This window comes from Dermacentor albipictus, chromosome 3, assembly GCF_038994185.2.
Source record: "Dermacentor albipictus isolate Rhodes 1998 colony chromosome 3, USDA_Dalb.pri_finalv2, whole genome shotgun sequence".
Lineage (NCBI taxonomy): Eukaryota > Metazoa > Arthropoda > Arachnida > Ixodida > Ixodidae > Dermacentor > Dermacentor albipictus.
In genome coordinates, this window is record NC_091823.1 from 25,461,125 (window position 1) to 25,479,188 (window position 18,064).

General features: G+C 46.0%; 1 protein-coding gene and 1 long non-coding RNA gene across 2 annotated transcripts in view; one reads left to right on the plus strand and one right to left on the minus strand.

Annotated features, from left to right (window-relative positions):
• Positions 1–18,064, minus strand: part of LOC135903917 (uncharacterized) — a 49,239-nt gene that overhangs the window by 6,399 nt on the left and 24,776 nt on the right. The gene's annotated exons all lie outside the window — the stretch shown is intronic.
• Positions 1,491–13,071, plus strand: LOC139057071 (glutamate receptor ionotropic, delta-1-like). Its single transcript, XM_070534862.1, has 7 exons — positions 1,491–1,609; positions 2,996–3,086; positions 5,852–6,013; positions 7,101–7,260; positions 8,421–8,647; positions 10,891–11,180; positions 12,759–13,071. Exons 1-7 carry the CDS (start codon positions 1,491–1,493, stop codon positions 13,069–13,071), a joined length of 1,362 nt encoding a protein of 453 aa, XP_070390963.1.

Genomic DNA, 18,064 nt, shown 5'->3' on the forward strand with positions numbered 1-18,064 from the left:
AGTTCTGGTTCTCGAGCTGGTCTTTTTCGAAGAGTCAAGCATTACTTGCACGAAAAATCTAAATGCATTCTCAACTAATTAACAAAATCTCATCAGTTTTTAACAAATTACTGTGTGGACATATTGCAATTTACAAATTGTAGCCAGTGAAACTGCAAGGCGTATTCAGTGTAAAATTTCGACAGCATGTTATATTCCTGTAACACGTGAAGGCGAAAACCTGGTGCACACTTTACAATGCGCCCTCTCGCATCGTCGCGTTGCTGCTTTCAGTTTTCACAAACGAGGCTTCATCTCGTTTTCGACACTTAGCTGCGGCTTCCCGCGCTCCTGTAGCGGTGTCAGACTCGCGCCAGCGACGTTTCTCTTCGATTTCACGTTGCATCCTCTCAGTAGAGAACTGAAACGTATGCTGTTTTGTGTGTTGTATGCGTGATTTCAATTAATGTGCGCACTGTTCGCTTCACTTTGCTGAGCGCTTGTAGCCTCTGACATACGGGGACTCGAGCCATTGAAATGTTTTGCTTGCTTACGGGAGTATAAGCACTTGCTTACGGAGCTATGCGCCATTGAGAAGGTCACGAGGTTTTTTGTACCGCTTTTTGAACCACCGTATTTCTGTACGTTGTATGCGTGATTCCAATGAATGTATGCACTGTGCGCTTCACTTTGCTGAGTGCTTCTAGCCTCGGCATTACGAGAGGGAAGTGCCATTTCATTTTTTGCTTGCTTACGGGGGTATAAGCCACTGTCGATGACGATAGTTTTCGTACCATTGGACCGCACGACGCGTTTTTTTCAAGACCATCAGGGGTGTGAGCCACTTAAGGCTTTCGCCTGAAAATATTGTGTGGATGACACCATTTTCGAGATATGCGGCATCAAACTTGCGGTAAAAATGCACTACCGTTCCGCTTACTTGTTCAACAAAACCTTCTTCGCATCGAATCACAAAGTAACCAGACCGTCAATGTATTTCTTCGCAAAGTTTGGGAAATACTATCTTGAATCTGGTGTCATCCTCTGAATTGGTTCCAAGTGTATCCGCCTTAGGAACTCCCCGCTAAAATTTCTAAATTGCAATATGGGCCATAAGGTAAAGTAATGTCCGCCTCTTCGAGCAGATAGCCCAAGGACTAGAACTGTGCGATCTGCCACAAGTAATTACTAAATATTGCTTAAGATCTTCACAGAAACACACGGATAGAGCGCTTGCGTGAGACCCGTTTGCACAGAATGCCCGTCGGCCTCACATGAAGAACCGCCTCCGACGGCACACTATATTCCGATATTGTACATATACCTAGTCAGGTGCCTTGCTGCGATGCTTTCTCTCTTTATTTTTTTTCTAGAAACAAGTTCTTCCTTTCTTATGTGTGTGTGGAAGGAATGAGGCGTCAAGCTTTTGAGTAGCTCACCCTGCGGTGTTTTGGCAAATTCAGAGGAGTTATATCAGTGGGTTCTTCGAACAATAAACTGGAGTACCCTTCATGCCGGCGTTGCAGTGGCCCCCGTATGTGATATACGTCAAGGACGAGTACGGGCAAGACAGGGTGTGGGGCATCTCCGGAGCACTCATGGGAAATATGACGGAGTCCATGGGCCTACGGTAAGATGCGGCGCATGCAACGTATGCACATTCCATATGCAAGGTTCCAAGACACCGTGCACGTTTTGCCACGTTTTGCTAGGTGCCGCCGTCTGAATAAATAATGTCGCACTGCGAAGGATTATTTCCGAGTTCTTTTGTATATTATTTTTCTGATGTAAAAATAGAAATTAAACGCTGGCTTTGACCTCATTGCTACAGCTCTCCGCTTGTCTTTAACGAGTACTTAATATATTCGCCTCATACTGCCAACCCACCCTCCATTGCTTCATCTTGCTTTTCAAATAAACTGGTGCTTTCCTTCTTTAGCAGTGGGGGGGGGGGGGGGGGGGTAAGATGGGAATCTCCGCCGCTCCTTTCGTTTTCCAGTCCTTCGGTCACAATCACAAGGACACGGCTGAAAACGTGTCGGCAAAATATGATAAGAACTACACAAAGTTATTACTCATTCTTCTTTCCATTTGTTTAATCTTTTTAATCATTCGCTTTATATGTATTCGTCTGTTTCATCTAATTCATCTGTTTATTATATTCATTTATTTAATCACGCATCTCCACTAATCATTCAGCCACCTGTTAAGTGTCTCTACTTTCCACTGAATAATATTCCCATGGTTCTCCTTTACTTCCATCGACCATTCTGCATAATGGAGCATGCTTTAAGGCGCCTGTGAAAGTTCAGGTGTCAACCCTGCCTATGTCTCCGTATATTGCTTCATTTGCCATGCTGCCTTGCACATCTAAAATAGGTCTATCGGCAGTTCTATGCCTAATTTCAGTGCTAAAATTGTTGTCTCATGCCAGGTATTATTTGTAGGTTTTTTTTCTTTTTACCGCAATTGTGGCGCAGCCAAAGGGCATGGACGAAAGAACCGACACAAGGCGAAGTTTCGATACAGTTATGCTTGAGTTTGGGGAGGTCTTGTCAGATTCTCGTCACTGCGTCTTACCCGGCGTTGGCTACTGCGGCGAAGTTCGGCGTGAACAACTCATTAGCGCGTTCACTCTAACAGCGGGCCGCTTAGCGCCTTTGGAACGACCTTCAAGCATATTCCCGTTTATTCGTCAGTTTGTCGAGAGACAGACCCCTGACACTGTTTAAAGGCACGAGTTCCAGCACTGCACGTGACCTGACGGTAACTGAAACAGTTAAGCATACATCTTTTATATATTTGAGTATAACACACACATGCTTGGGTGGTTTAGTTACCTTTAGTTACCGCTAACGTGTGTTACTTCTAAAGACTATTTATCAATAGTCTTTAAAAGTAACCCCAGTTAGCAGATAACAGTCACCGCGTACCATTCAACGCGAAGTTTGCCTTCGAATCGGCAAATGAGGTGTGCCTTACTCAGAAATTGACGAATGGATTTTTTGATGTCAAGGTACGTTGTGAAGAAGCCCGCCGACAACCAGTGGGGCTACCGGATGCCCAACGGATCGTGGGCAGGCATGCTGGGAGATTTGCACAGAAATGTAAGCGATACGGGCGAAACTTTACACGTTTTCTAGTCTGCCTGATTCACTTCTTGCAAAGTCAATTAGGCCCCAATAAACTTCCTTAAGAAAGTCGCGCGCGAGCCTCGCGGATGCCCGCCGAGAAGCCCGGATGAAAGGACGTCGTCTCCGCTGTCTGCTGCTACCGCTATGTGCTTGCATGGTCCTTGCAACAGGCACAGCAACCGTCTACTCATTTTTCTGTCATTATAGGTCAGCCGGTGATGCGCAATCTTCATGAAATTTTTCGCAGATGCGCAAGTATTCACACGTCATGCTTCAAGGCTCAAAAAGCCATGTTTCAGATTTCTTAAACCGTTTGTTCCTGCGAGTTTTGCCTCCCTTGTTTAGCTTTTCGCTGGGTTTTGATACTTTTATTTCGTGCGTGTTGCATTGGCATCTGACGCATACTTGAGAGAAAAAGTTTGCAATACTGATCACACATACGCATGGAGACATACATACGTCGATACGTTGTACGACTTTCGTCCCCACCTCGAAAAAACAAGCTAACGGAAAAACGCGTCTACCATGAGTCTTAAATTGCCGCTAATGTTGGACGCGCCAAATTTCCTTTTCGGTCATGCTGCTTACGACACACACGACACCAAGCTGCATACCTTATATGTTTGTTTGTTTGTTTGTTTGTTTGTTTGTTTGTTTGTTTGTTTGTTTGTTTGTTTGTTTTGACCTCAGAGGGTCCCAACGTGTACGTTACATGAGGGATGAGCGTTGCCGACGGCTATTTATGTCGTGGTCGTTGTGGATGTGCAAGAAGCTTGGGATTTGAGAAAAAAGTTAGCTGCAGAGGCGGTAAAAGTGAGAAGATGATTCTAATCTCGCGCAGTCTGCCAAAAAAGAAAAAATTGCGGGTACGTATACGACCATACCAGACCGTGTTCACGTGGCTGGTTCTGGTGATGCGTCGGGCTGGCGTGGTGAACGCGTTATGAAGAAGCAAGGAGTGATAAAAGCTGTGACAAAGACGAAGGCGGGCTAAATTAACTGCGAGAGGCTAGCCGGTGTCAATCAAGCTAGCATTTTACAAGCGGAATGTTCGTGGTGATACAGTAACCAGATACTATGAATCGTACGGCTCATTGTTGGGCCGATTAGAGGGCGTTAGTTAAATTAGAATAGTGAGATCGAGTCGAATACCACGTTCGCACGAATGTTTTGTAGGCGATCATTTTTAAGTCAGGCGGTGCTAAGACTGTATTGTGCCTATTAGTAGAACAAGAACACGATTAGTGGAATTCACGACGTAGACCAAGTTAGATCTGGAGTAATGTATAAAGCGGAATACTCATCCATATCAGTCATGTTTATTGCCGTATTCTTAAGCTGCATACGGTGTCTGCAAGCATGCCTATGTGCGTGTTACGGGCATAAATGGCGCATAATAATATTATCACGCACAGTGTATGGTGGCTAGTTTTCCGGAGCGCACAACCGAGATTGCGCCAAGAATGTTCTGGCACGTCCGCGCTTGCACCGTGTGATGCAGTAGTGTCACTAAATTGATGCAAAAACAGTGACTCGTAAGCTGCCAACGCCCTCTCGGAGTACTGATACTGCAGAATGTGCGGATCGCCGGCAGCGGCAGAGATCGTCTTTGGTTCCATACCTTCAGTCTTAAGGGCATAGTCTCGTGACCGCGTGTTCGCGCCACCGCTGAATCTAATAGCGATATGCAACTGTGATACATCAACGCGACCTAGAACTATTTATTAATGGACCCAGCGCTGACGAAAGCCGACTGCTTGCCACAAACGTAGATGACCACCCTCGCGCATTAGCCTCTACAAGCCCGTCATAAAGTCTGATGCAACTTCTCTCGGATTAGGCACCAGAATTTACTCGTTTATTTTACCTTTTGGAAAGCAGAAAGAATGCAATAATGAACGATTTCACGCTAAGTTTAATAGTCATGCGTGTAGCAACAAAGCCTAGACTGCAACACGCCAAGCGAACACTTGTATGCAGCGTGTTGTCTTCGCAGCCTGGTAAAATGCTTTGCCAAAAGTTAAGCAGTGCGCATGCTTACAGGCCGTAACTTATGATCACAAAGGTAACTAAAAATTTCAAAAAGAACAAGAAAAATTTGTAGGACACCTTCACGTGCTGCGTAGACAGCTGCCCCACGTGCCCTCTCGCCAAACGATGCCACCGGGAAAAAGCGCGGCCCTAGACGCTTCTCAAAAGGTCCACTCTGAAACACTTCTTTTCTTAACGTCTCTGCCTGAAACCGCTTTCAACTGAAAGCACTCTATGGTCGCTTTCGGCATGCAACATTAACAATTATTGATGTGCAGTGTTAGAAGCTGAAGTTACTGTGGTTAACAATTCCAACTCTCTATTCAACCTTCTTCCTTGATGACTAAGTGAAACCAGTCTACCGAGCTCAGTACCTTTACATACAAAATGATCGCACGCATTTGTTTATTGCTGTTAGATATCACTGTCAAGCACACGTTTATGCTCCCGATTAGTACGATATCAGGATTATAATTTAGAACCTTATTGTTGATTCTTTCCTGCCCAAACCGTCCTGGTTCTTCGCCCCGAAAGACGTCCTCGTCTTCTCCGCTCATTTTGCCAACGATTCATAATTTTAAACCGGAGCCATAAAATTCTGAATTTAGTGGATTTAGTAGATAAACTTAGCTCACGTGGCAATGTATGTGGTCTAAATAGATGTACTACGACCACAGAAAAATGCAACATTTGAATTTTTTTGGCAGGAAAGCGAGCTTGCCGTGGGACCTTTCGTGATCACGTCTGGTACTGCTTCACATTTCCCGAACGGCTACATCTACATGATTGACACATTCAACTTTATGAGTGGCATCGAGCACCCGTTCACTACTGAAATTTTCACCAGGATATCAGCATTTGACATTCAGGCAAGTACAGGAATTATCGATATACCTACCTTCTTTACTGAACCTAGAAGCAAACCTACAAGGTACTAATAAATAATTGATATCAGTGCCTGTGTAAATAAAATTGGTAGAGCAGGTAAGCATACGCTCATTTACACAACGGTTTCGTACCTTTTGCCGGGGGCGTCACCAGGGAGCGGCACACCGAACCCATTCCCTCCCCCTAACCCAAATTTTTGTGTGCCAGGTATATACCAGGTACCAGGTACCAGGTTGTGTACCATCGTGCAACAAGACTCGCCTGCCCCGCCACCTCTCGCGGTCAAGTGCGAATGCCACACCCCCCGCTCCCTTCCGAAAAAAAAAAAAATTTCAGGCCATGCCGCTGCCAGGGTACAGTTCGTGAAACACGATAGAGCTCGTGGAAACACGGTGCCTTCCGAAGCCTTGTAGCTTGTCTGCAAGAATCGTCAGTAATAAATACCAAGGTATAAAACTCAGTCAAATGAAAATTGTCTAAATGTATCAGTTAGCTTAAGTATTCAGAAGGCTCCGAAGAAAAGACGATGTGCGTGGAGCACGAAAGCTGGTAAATAATACAGAATGGATGCCTTCTTGCAAGCCTGCATACAGGATATTACAGCGAAAATACGCTTCCCAACGGCCTCACTGAAATCAGCTATTAGCCTTTCCTGCTTCAGGTATAGTTCTTCTGTGCTTCTGCTCGAACATATCTGCTTGCAAAATAACTAATAAGCACGTGCAAAAATTATACTTTACTCCACGAGACAATCTACTGAATGCATGTGTAATGACAGCGCGGTGTTTCTTTTTTACTGTGAGTTCAGAAAGCCATGCACCGAATCTTTTTTTATTATTATTCCTTCATAAGCCAACCAACAAGCCTTTGCTTCTGTACTTTCTGCACACTGCCCTTTATTACGGTCGTTATACGCTCCAGGTAAATCTCTCTCTCACCAACTCACAGAGCTAACATTGCACTTCAGCGCTAACTTTTTTTTTCTATATGGCGATAACGCCTCCCACGCAATGAGAACCGCAAATCGCGACGCGTATGCCGGAGCCGCAATGCGTCCTCCCTGCGCAGATGTGGGCCCTGATGTTCGTCTACATGATCCTGCTGGCATTCCTCAGCCTTCGTCTGCTGTCCGCAAACGAGCAACGGCGCTCCACAGCCGGCTTTCTCGAACGATTCGACAAATGGAACGACGTGCTCTTCCTCTACTTTTCCGGTCTCATGCAAAGAGGTATTCGATGGCCCTTTCACGGATTGGGTTAATGAGGCTAAAGCACATTTCATCAAAAGAAAGCTGAACCGCTCGTGCTAACAGCATTCATTAGAGTCCTTAGGTGTGATATGAACTTTCAAGCCAACTAACGTATAGCCCGCTGCATGAACACGGCAAATCTAGAAACAGCGAGAGTGTCAGTCGTGTGCATTTGACGTTGCAAGAGCACGTTGTCTTATCGGAATGGTATCGTGCGGGACAACGCGAAGATGGTTGATTAACAGCCATACGTGCTCATGAAGACAGTATCCATCAAAGCGCAGTTAAATGAAAGTGAAAGAACAACATAACGTTGCGTGCAGTTTCAAAACAGCAGAGCTGTTTTTTTCCAATTCCACATAGTAACGTATGCCTTAGAAAACAACATAGTAACTGACATTCATCTACTATCGTGACTTAACGGTGCGAATTGTGAAAATGCTGTAAAATTCGTCTTATATAGTGTTAAAGCATATTCTTTCGGATACATATGCAAAGGTAAGCTCATCCACTACTTCTCAGCATAACGGATGCTTGGGTACGTAACAACGTATATATGTGTGTGTGATAGGCATTGGTAAGAGGACTCCTAACTGATCAGTACTTGATGATGCCCTCATTGTTGGTTAACGCACAAATTTATCTTCAGGAAGCAGGAACCAGTGCTGCGTTTGAGTGACGCATTGCTTATTTTTTCTGTACGAGTGTGACTAAGAGGCCCAAGGCCTCGTCAAGCAGTTGTTCTGGTGCATCCGGGAATTTTTTAAACGTCCAAATAAACAAAACATAATTAATTCATTCATTCATAGATAAAAGAGGGCCTGTTATCGATTAAGAAACCGGCATTTTTCTCCTCATGGTACGCACCATTACAGCATCGTTCATAAAGGGACATAAGTTAACATGCGATCATCCATAAATACTCTTAACAATTCACCCATCGGCCTGTCCGTCTTAATACGGGATCAGGAGCAACCGGTTCCTTTAGCGACGCGTCCGAAACTTCTTTAAGTCGCGTATGCGTCCAGCTTAACTCATAAGAATGTGGTAAAGGAGTAAGAGAATTACTTCTCCCGTGCGAACGAGTCGTGTTTGTGTTCTGTCGTACGAGTCTCGTATGCGTGTCACACCTTGCGCAGCCTCCTCTCATCGCGACGGCGGCAAAAACAGCGCCCTGTTCCATGGCCTGCTGTGGCTGTGGCTGGTGTGCAGCTTCTTCGTGATGAACTTCTTCACGGCCAACATGAGCGCTAGCCTGATGGTGAAGACCGAGGCGCCACGCATACGCACCGTCGAAGACGTGCTCCGGACGCCCGACAAGCGCATTCTGCTCTTCGCAGACAGCGGGTTCACCGACCTTCTTATGGTATACGCGCGCATGGTCCTATCAACAAGCGGACTAAGCTGACGAGCGGTAATTGCCGCAAGGCAGTGGTCCGCAAATTTACGCCGCGTAATCTGTACTGTTTAGAGCGCGCTCATTCGCGGCACTGTTTCACCTCATCTTGCGTCACTGACCATTAATGGTTTATCCCTTTCACACCTATGTCAGTGGATTTCGAGCAGTTCTCTTTCATCGCCGTAATCTGTAAACGAAGTTCCACAGACGAATCCGCGCTTCTGTTATTATGATCGGACCCTTGAGAGAACGTTCCCCAGCGCGTGTGCGCGACGGGACTATATTCATTTCCGCTTCCGGGGATTCTTTGAGGAATCAACTGGGTGCAGCCGTGGTTAACTTATTGTGCTTCTTTCTCTTTCTTTCACCATGAATAACGCATTTCATCAGTCACACTATACTATTTCACAAGTAGAGGCTGCAATCATTGCAATTAAGCACGCATTGCGAAGACGCATACTGTTCAGAGAAGCCGTAGAAAACCTTAGGGATAGAGACACGCATATATCACCAAGTAGTTATTTTAGATGTGTATGGATATATGGATAAACTGATGGTGCTATTGGTTTAGCTCCGGTGTCGCAGTCCAGATGGCTCAAATTCGAGAACTGTTGATTCTCATTTATTTGATATTGCTACGGACACCCCAAGCGCATTTACACCGTCGGCGTCGCCATGATGCTCTGTATAAAGTCCAAGTGCAATAACATCGCGAGGGTGCAACGTATGCTTGGATGCGAGGAAAAGGTTGCAAAGGTGAGTCAAGAAGAATGGTGGCTTGATGGGGCGGCGTCTTCTCACGCGCACAAGGGGTGAAGCAGAGGGATGTGCGCGCGCTAGGGGGGGGAGGGGGGGGGTGCAGGGGGGAGGGGAATTTAGTGGGCATCTCGTTTCCTATTCCGGCTGCAGCGGCTCAACGCACCAGCGCGGGCTATACCTTGGAGGTAATTTGCGGTGGGTTTGAAGGCTAGGTGGCCCGAGATATGAATGAATGAATGAATGAATGAATGAATGAATGAATGAATGAATGAATGAATGAATGAATGAATGAATGAATGAATGAATGAATGATCATGGTTATTTATGGTCCATAGTAGCAGAACGGCTACTATGGGCATAGAGCGCCAGAGCAATGGTAATCGCTCCGCTCAGGGTAATGAATGAATGTTTTTGTTCCGAAAAGGGAATTGACTTATTCAATTGCTCGCTAACTTTTACTTACTTCTTACTTACTCACCTTTATTTCTTTACTTACTTTTACTTACATACTTTACTTACTTACCTACTTACTTTTACTTACATTTACTTCCTTATTTACTTACTTTACTCCCTTACTTACGTTGACTTACGTACTTGCATACCTACTTTTACTTACTTGCTTTCTTACTTACTTACTTTTACTTGCACACTTACATTACTTGCTTTATATTTACTTACTTTACTTGCTTACCTACTTAATTTTATTTGCTTACTTGCTTACTTTTACTTACTTTTACTTGCTTTACTTACTTATTTTTCTTACTCACTTGCTTTTACTAACTTATTTTTGATGCTGTTGCATATGTTAGCTGAAAGCCAGCGCCACCTACACGTCTCCATGAAACACACTCTCAAGAGCCTGCCCTGCACCCGAAGAAAGACCCTCCTCGAAGGCTCTAATGTTAGTCTGAGCCCAGCTGCTGTATACCTGCGTAACGCAACAAACAAGTTCTCGTAGATAAGATTCTCCGACCACGCTTATAGGGTCCTCACCAACCATGTATAACAGACGCGTCAATTGTAGCCAAGGTAACGACGCGGGTTCCAATTGCACACAAATAATTCTAATATGTAGGCTGCAACATGACGGACAAAAGGAACCACTGACGCAATCGGGCTCCATACAAGGGCTCACATTCCATACAGAAACCACTTTAACGAGCGCTTAAAGGGGCATCCCGCTGTTCCTGTCAGCACGGCTAGCTTTTAGGCGCACCAAATTAAAAAAAGAACAGTAGCTCTTCAAAGGTACCTTACTGTCTGTAAAACCGCGTCGCATATTTAAGGGTCAGCCCACTTTCTCCAACGTCAAGGAGACCCGTGGACGGAAATAACAGAACCGCATGCATACACTTTTGCGTGAAAGGGTTACGGCTATCATAGTGCCAGAGCTCCTATATTTCCGCATGGAGCAAACTGCGTTGCTCTTACTACATGGCTCTTTGGCGCAGTACTCGGAGCTGGAGTCTTACCGCGCCGTGTACAGCCAAATTATGCGGACGGGCGGCGAGGTACGACCGGTGGACGTGTTCCTACAGAGCAACATGCACCGTGTGCTCAAGCAGGACGTGGTTATCCTGCAGGAGAGGCTATCGCTCGACGACCAGGTGGGCCGCCAGTGCTCGAGCCTCGTCGGCCACGGTTTCTTCTACTTTAGCGATGAATATCTGGCGACGCTCATGATCAGCTGGTATGCTAGAGCTGACTTCGACCCCGTGCTCAAGGATGAGTTTGACATCAGGTAATCATGCACTGGGAAAAGATGGCTTTTTTTTTTCCAGTCTGTCTTTTTCACAGATATGATTCACCAGTGCTCCTTCTTACGAAGCACTCATGCACACGAGAATGGCATTTACATGGACTATCCGAAATACATCATCCATATACTGCCCACATTTTTTTGCATTCAATAGGGTGTACCAGCTATCGTTAGCCAAGCTGTTAAGAGGAGAAGAAAATTGACTCCAATCCACGCTGTGAATTTGGTTGTCCAGCGAAGCTGTGGTATCACCTGATCCGACAGACCAATGCGACGTAGCCTTGAACAGGGTCCTGCCGAACCTGAACATGACACCGTTGTGCATATTGACATTGCTGCTCCTTTCGCCACTCATTGTATTCGCGCAGCTCTTCAGGCGTCCTAACTGTGCCTGGCTTGCTTTGGGCAGGAAACGCTGCGTCTTATATAGCCGGAGCACGACGCCGTTGTGCATATTGACGTTGCTGTTCCTTTCGTCACTCATCGTATTCGCACTGCTCTCTTTCGTCTTGCGTTAGCTGATTCCGGTTGCGCCTGCAAATTTCCTAATTTCATGGCCCTCCTTAATTCTCTGCCGTCCTAGACTGCGCTTCACTTTTCTTGACGACAATTCTGTAACGCTAATGGACCACCGTTTCTCTGCCCTGCGCATTACATGGCCAGCAGAGCGCCATTTTTTAAATCTTAATGTCAACTGTAATATCAGCTACCCCCGTTTGCTGTCTAATCCACGCCGTTGTCTTCTCCCTCTCTTAACGCTACGCCTAACATTTTTCGTTTCATCTCTCGTTGCACGGTTTTTAACTTCTCAAACTTTCTTGTTAGCCTCGAAGATGATGTCCCACCGGTAGAAAGCAACGACTGCACACTTTTCACGAATAGTGGTAAACTGCTGGTCTTGATTTCGTAGTACGTGCCGCATGCTCTCCAACCTGATTTTATTACTCTATAATTATCCTTCTCATATTCAGGATCTGTGAGTAAATCACCTTGATAAAGATACTCCTGCACAGATTCTAGAGGATGTAGCTGCCAGTGGAATGAGTGCTAGTTCTCTTGCCAGGCTATTGGACATTACCGTTGACTTCTGCATAGTAATATTCAACGCTACTCTATTCAACGCTATTCAACGGCTACGGCTCTCAATCATTTGTTGCAAGTCTTCCCCGGTGATGCTGAACCGGACAATCTCATCTGCAAGCAGTATAGGGGTCTGTGGTATTCGCCGTTGATTCTCACCTCCTAGTCCTTCCCAGTGTATAGTGGCTTGAACACTTCTAAGCATGCAGTGAATAGCATTGGAAGAATTCTTGTCTCCTTCAGACCACTTTCTTGATGGGCATTTTTTTGTTTTTGTGCGGATAATTAAGGTATGTGGAGTCCTTATAGATATTTGCTTCCTGTACTCATTAACTATATACGCAGTGCCTTTAATGACTGCACGCTGGTACCTCTAATGAATATCTACACTGCGTTTGATACACTACGTTATATTTCAGCTTTCCCGTGACCTCTACGTTCCGAAAAGTTCAATGAGCATAAGTCCCAACCTGCTTGCAGGCTGAAATGGTTTGTGGAGAGCGGCCTCCTGCAGCGGTTCCGGCAGGAGATCTCCCCTATCGGTGAAGAGTGTATGCTGCGCATGAGCGACAAGGCGGACATGCAGCACCGCGCCTTGCTCTTCGACGACCTGAAGCCGCTGTTCTTACTCTTGCTACTGCTGCTGATGGCAGCCGCCATGGTCTTCGTCATCGAGCTGCTAGTCGCGACTGCGAACCGAAGACGTGCAAGGCCTCGGCGCCACTGCACATCACAGAACGCCGCCGGAAGCTACAGCGCCGACTTACTCGAACAAACTGCACAAACAGCCTGAACTATAATCTTTAAATCCCGTCAGCAGAACGCAGCCTTGCTGAAGCACATGGTATTCTTGGGACAACCTTCGACCACGGGCGGAAACATACCGTTCCCAGTAGCGCGTAGCCCTACATCCGTGAACGCCTTCAACACAACAATTTCCGCAAATCACTTAGAGGGCCACATTTCCTTTAACTTTCACGCATGAACGGAGCACACATCTCTGTCCACCCCAAGAATTTCTTACTCCTCGTCAAGTTGTGCTGCCTGTGCAAAGGGCATGCACGCCACACTATGGTTATAGTTGACAAAAGCTTAGTTGCACCGCTACGGAAGGCTTTGCGGTGTAGTTTATCAAGTTTCTTTGTCCTCGTGTGTCGGGAGAGAGACATCAGCGCGTAATCCCTCGGGAGGACTCGTTTGGCGGACTCGAGGCAGCGCGGCGACAATGTGTCACATACAGATTGACCTGGAAGAGCCACGGGAGAGAACACACAAGTAATGCGAAGCCTAACGCTGCTATGATTTGTGTATGTTGCTCTGAGTGTGTCAGCGAGGGAGTTTGGCATGTAAGAGGTAGTTCGGCCAGCGGTGCTACTTGTAGTGAGCATTTAAGGACGTTGATTTCGTTTCACACATTGTAACCACTGTTTGTACGAGTGAATCAATGTAGCTGAATCTTGTACTTGATTTACTTAAATAAAGTTTGTAACGCTCGCCAATTCAAAGCGCCTGTCTCATTTTTCGGCATTGAACAGCCACAGCGCATGAAACAACCTCTATCATCATCTGGAATTCAGTGAATGCTTACGAATGTAAGTGTTACGCTATGAGAGCTAACAGTGGTTTACATTGAGCCCTATTTCCCGAATGTTCAAGCGCTGCGACTTCCAAATACGCCATATTTCCACAAGCTGGCTCAAGTAAACACCTGCAAGAGTTCGAGTCCGTATCAAAGACGACAAGTGCCACGGCACCATTACATATTGGCAAAGTAGGAAGCCTGAATAAAAAATAAAATCAGCGCCAATCCACTGCGACAAAATGAAAAAATTTCCCATGACCCACTGACCGAGCTTCATGTTTAGACAACGTTGCCTATTCAAATTTAGACTCCATAATTGCGTTGGATTTTTATCATTTAGTCAGCATGGGGAATTAACATGCCCACGATACACAGTAAACGTGATAAACAGAATGCATGTTCTCCCCGAGAATTATGGATGCCCATGAAGTCATGCTTGACCTGCAAACACACCCTCTTCTCACCTCCCCTTACCGCAATGCTTAATAATATTTGAAAGACGTTGACAACCCCGCGTGACGGTTAAGTTCTTGGATGTGAAATTGTGAGCCGCAATGGGGCTCAGAATTAATTTCAACCCTAGGGGTTCACGAAAATCCCAGCATTGAGAGTTTTTCAATTCCACTCTCACTGAAATGCAACCGACACGGGCGGTAATTCAACACACCGCATTTCTCTGAGAGCGTGTCATATGATCTAAGCTACCGTAGTGTGCCTGCTCTGTACTGTTTCCTTGACGGTGAACAAGCCACCTGGCTAGGGCGGCAAGGCGTGAATATAAGTCCACTTAGTCATTAGACTGGAGGTCTGCGATTTCTTTTAAGGAAACAACAGTCGTGCATTATTACCTGCCCAAGCTGATGTACGATGTTGAAAGTAACGGCGGCAAGTTGATACGCAGAAATATCCAATCTAACCACAGAATTCCATCTAAAGTACCCTGCGCAGCAGTTGCACGTGCTACCGCAAAGCTGTCACAAATGTTTGAAACGAGGCCCACAAAGCCGCGCATGACTGCTTTCCCGAGCGTCGCGCCTTCTCCATGAAGACAACGACGCCGTTGTAGTGCCTGCCTCTATCTCGCCCCGACATTTACCATCATCAGAAAGCCCTGCATCAGTTAAGTACATGGGAGCCTCAGCCGGGAATTTCGTCCGGCATCAAGCATGTGGAACAGTCGGTAGCGGAGCCAATAAATTTAAAGTAACAACAATGTTTTGGATATTCCAAAGGACCTTTAAGAAATTAGGAAAAGCCGGACAACGTAACATAATGTAACATACTCGGCTTGTAAAAGCTGTGCTAAGCAACCTAATGCTGTCTGCGCTGACGCAAACTATTTAAAATGTGAACAGTTCCGAAACTGTACAGCTGGTTGAGGGATGCCATAGTGGAGGGCTGCAAATTATTTCGATCACCTGGCCTTTTTCAGTGTTCACATGCATCTACACACACGTGCGTTCTTGCATTTCGCATCAATATAGATGCGACCGCCATGGCTGGGGAACGAACCCGCGACCTCATGTTCTGCAACAGAATGCCACAGCCATTGAACTAACAAGGGGATACTGAGAAAAACTACTACTTGCTGTATAACAACGTAGCAACGTTGAATTGAATCAATTTCATATCTATTATTTATATTCATCAAGATGGCAGATAACCTTAGGAATAAAAACACCTTGTCCTGCCCCACTCATTGGAACACGCATCTTCGCTACAGAAAAACGGAAACAAGCAGATAGAGGAAGATTCCCACAAAAAAGTAGTATGGCAAAGAAACAGAAAGAAGCGACGCGCTGGTATGGTAAAAAAAGTGCTTCAGTGTTTCTTATCTTCACTGTGCCAGTAATGTATCGCAGCTGCAGCAGTTCTTCTTTCTCTCTTCAAAGAGACAAAATTTGCTGCAGCTTCAGCTTCTATTTATCATCAAGTGTTGGAACTGCTATCACCAAAGTTGTTCCGCAACACTTTTATGCATTGGTTTCAAAGAAATCATTGAATTTTATTTTTTATTTATACGCGGCGTGCTGTATTCAATATTGAACGGGTAGTGGCTATGCACACTGTCATGTAACGAACCATGGCCTTTCGTCGAGCTTTCAATGCAGCCTTTCACTAAGGAGGCGAACTTATTTGTCAACTTCAAGTTAACGCATTGACAATAAATTGGCGGATACACAGTGGTTATCAATCGGCTCGGTACAGTCACATCCGCACATACATTACATCACGCTTACGGCTTTGTCTCGAAAAAATTGCTCCCCTGAGAGCACATTCACATTATGCATGGGCGGAAATTACTGATTAGCCCATGACCAAGATGACTATATCGAAGAGAAGGCTGCCAGAATTACAAAGCAGAAAATTGAAGGACTGTGATGTGACATCCGTGTTCTTTCAACTGTCCTTTTAGAGGATGCTGCTAAATGCTTCATAAAAGAAAAGAGTATTCGCGTCGGAAGAAACGCACATTCTGTGGACTTGTCTTTGTACATTCTTTAATTACTTCATTAGCGTTGAACAGGGCGGCCTAGATCTGGTTCATCTTTCCGTTGCACAACTTGTTTCTCAGTTAACTTTTTCCGTAATGCTAAACACTCGTTTTGTTTAGAAATGACGCAGCTCCGCAGTTCATCTTCTGGACGTACCATCAGCCCTTACGTGGGTGGAAAAGAGAGCTGTATGTGCAGGTGAACTTCTGTCCGCAGCATGGACGAAGGTGAACTACGGATGGACAAACCAGAGCTATGCTATAGACACCGAAGGAAGAACGATAGGACACCTTAGATGTATATCCGCAGTTATTAAAGTGCGGCAAAATGCCTGTGGTAGGACTGCTGTAAAATTATTTACACAGGCTGTTGCACAGTATCGATAATGCCGTTTCCACATGGATGCTTTTGCACAGCAGTATGGAAAGGTTGGCAGCTATCCTACGTGAGCCCCTGCTTCTCAGGGCAATGTAAAACGTGTGAGAGCATATGTGTACTCAATACACGTCATCTGACTCTGTTGCCCTGCCGTCCCGTGGGATCTACGCAGAACTAGTTGGCAGATGTGCCAATATCCGAAAAAAGGGGCATCCCATAACGCGAACGAAAAAGCCAAAAGCCATCTTTACGCACATTGTGGCAAACGTCGGCAAGCTATTGTTTCTATAGGTTTGGTTTGTCACAAAGATGATCTAACACGATGAGTTATAGAAGCCTACTACATCATAAAGAGAATGAGGAAAGCCCCAGCAAAGCTCTGGCGATGTTTTCTTAAGAATTGAATTGAATTGAAAAACGTTTATAGTATAAGGAAAGGGTTTAGGAAGCAGGTGGGTGGGGCCCCTAGTCTGAGGCTCCACTGTCCTCAGCAGCCCGCCGTGTTTGGTCTAGGAATGGCTCTTGAGCCTCTTCCTCCTTTTCCAATGCTCCGTTCCAAATTTTTGCGCCGGAATGTGAGGCGTATTAATTTTGCGTGGCCTAAGCTCGCCCTCCCACGTAATGTGGGCGAGATTTGGCTGCCCCCCAGCACCACGGGCAAGCGCCCACGTATGCGGTGGGTTGGATGGCATGGTTTAAGCATAGGTGCGGATATGTATTTGTCTGCACTCGGCGCCACTCATATGCTTCCCTTAAGGCTAACTGAGGGTGTGGCGGGGGGTAGCGCTATCTTTCACGACGATAGTGTTCTAGGATATACCGGGGCGTGTAAGGCACCCGGGACGGGAAGAGTGTGTCTGGGCGGGGGACACTCGCTCGGCGAGTCATAGCTCAAGCTGCACTGTCCGCTCTGTCATTTCCCGTGGCTGCGATGTGTCCCGGGCGCCATATGATTCTGTGTTCCTGATGTAGCGTTGTACCTAAGAGGCGGGCGACACACGCAGTAACACTGCCGCTAGTGAAATAACGCCATACTGTTTTATAATAGTCCGTGAGGATACAATAACGCTGCCTCATGGCTTCTTTGGTTTTGAGGGTGAGGGCGACCGCTAGGGCCGTGTTTGCTGAGCAGGTCTTGGCTGAAGCAAAAAGCCGTGCGTGCCGCAGCGGGCTTTGTCCGTGTAAAGTGTGTCTTAGTCCGTTCCGTGCTGTTTTGTCAGTTGTCTGGCTCTGGCGTCACGACGAGCTCGGCAGTACAAGAGATTCACGTTTTGCAGTATAGGCGGGGTGTGGATTTGGGTTCGGATATTGGTAGAAATGGATACGAGTTC

Bases quoted from the DNA above. Each gene is read 5' to 3' on its own strand.
- LOC139057071 (XM_070534862.1), top strand. From the start codon at position 1,491: ATGCCGGCGTTGCAGTGGCCCCCGTATGTGATATACGTCAAGGACGAG. The intron at 6,014-7,100 runs GCAAGTACAGGA...CTCCCTGCGCAG, and splicing joins TATCAGCATTTGACATTCAG to ATGTGGGCCCTGATGTTCGT. The intron at 11,181-12,758 runs GTAATCATGCAC...ACCTGCTTGCAG, and splicing joins AAGGATGAGTTTGACATCAG to GCTGAAATGGTTTGTGGAGA.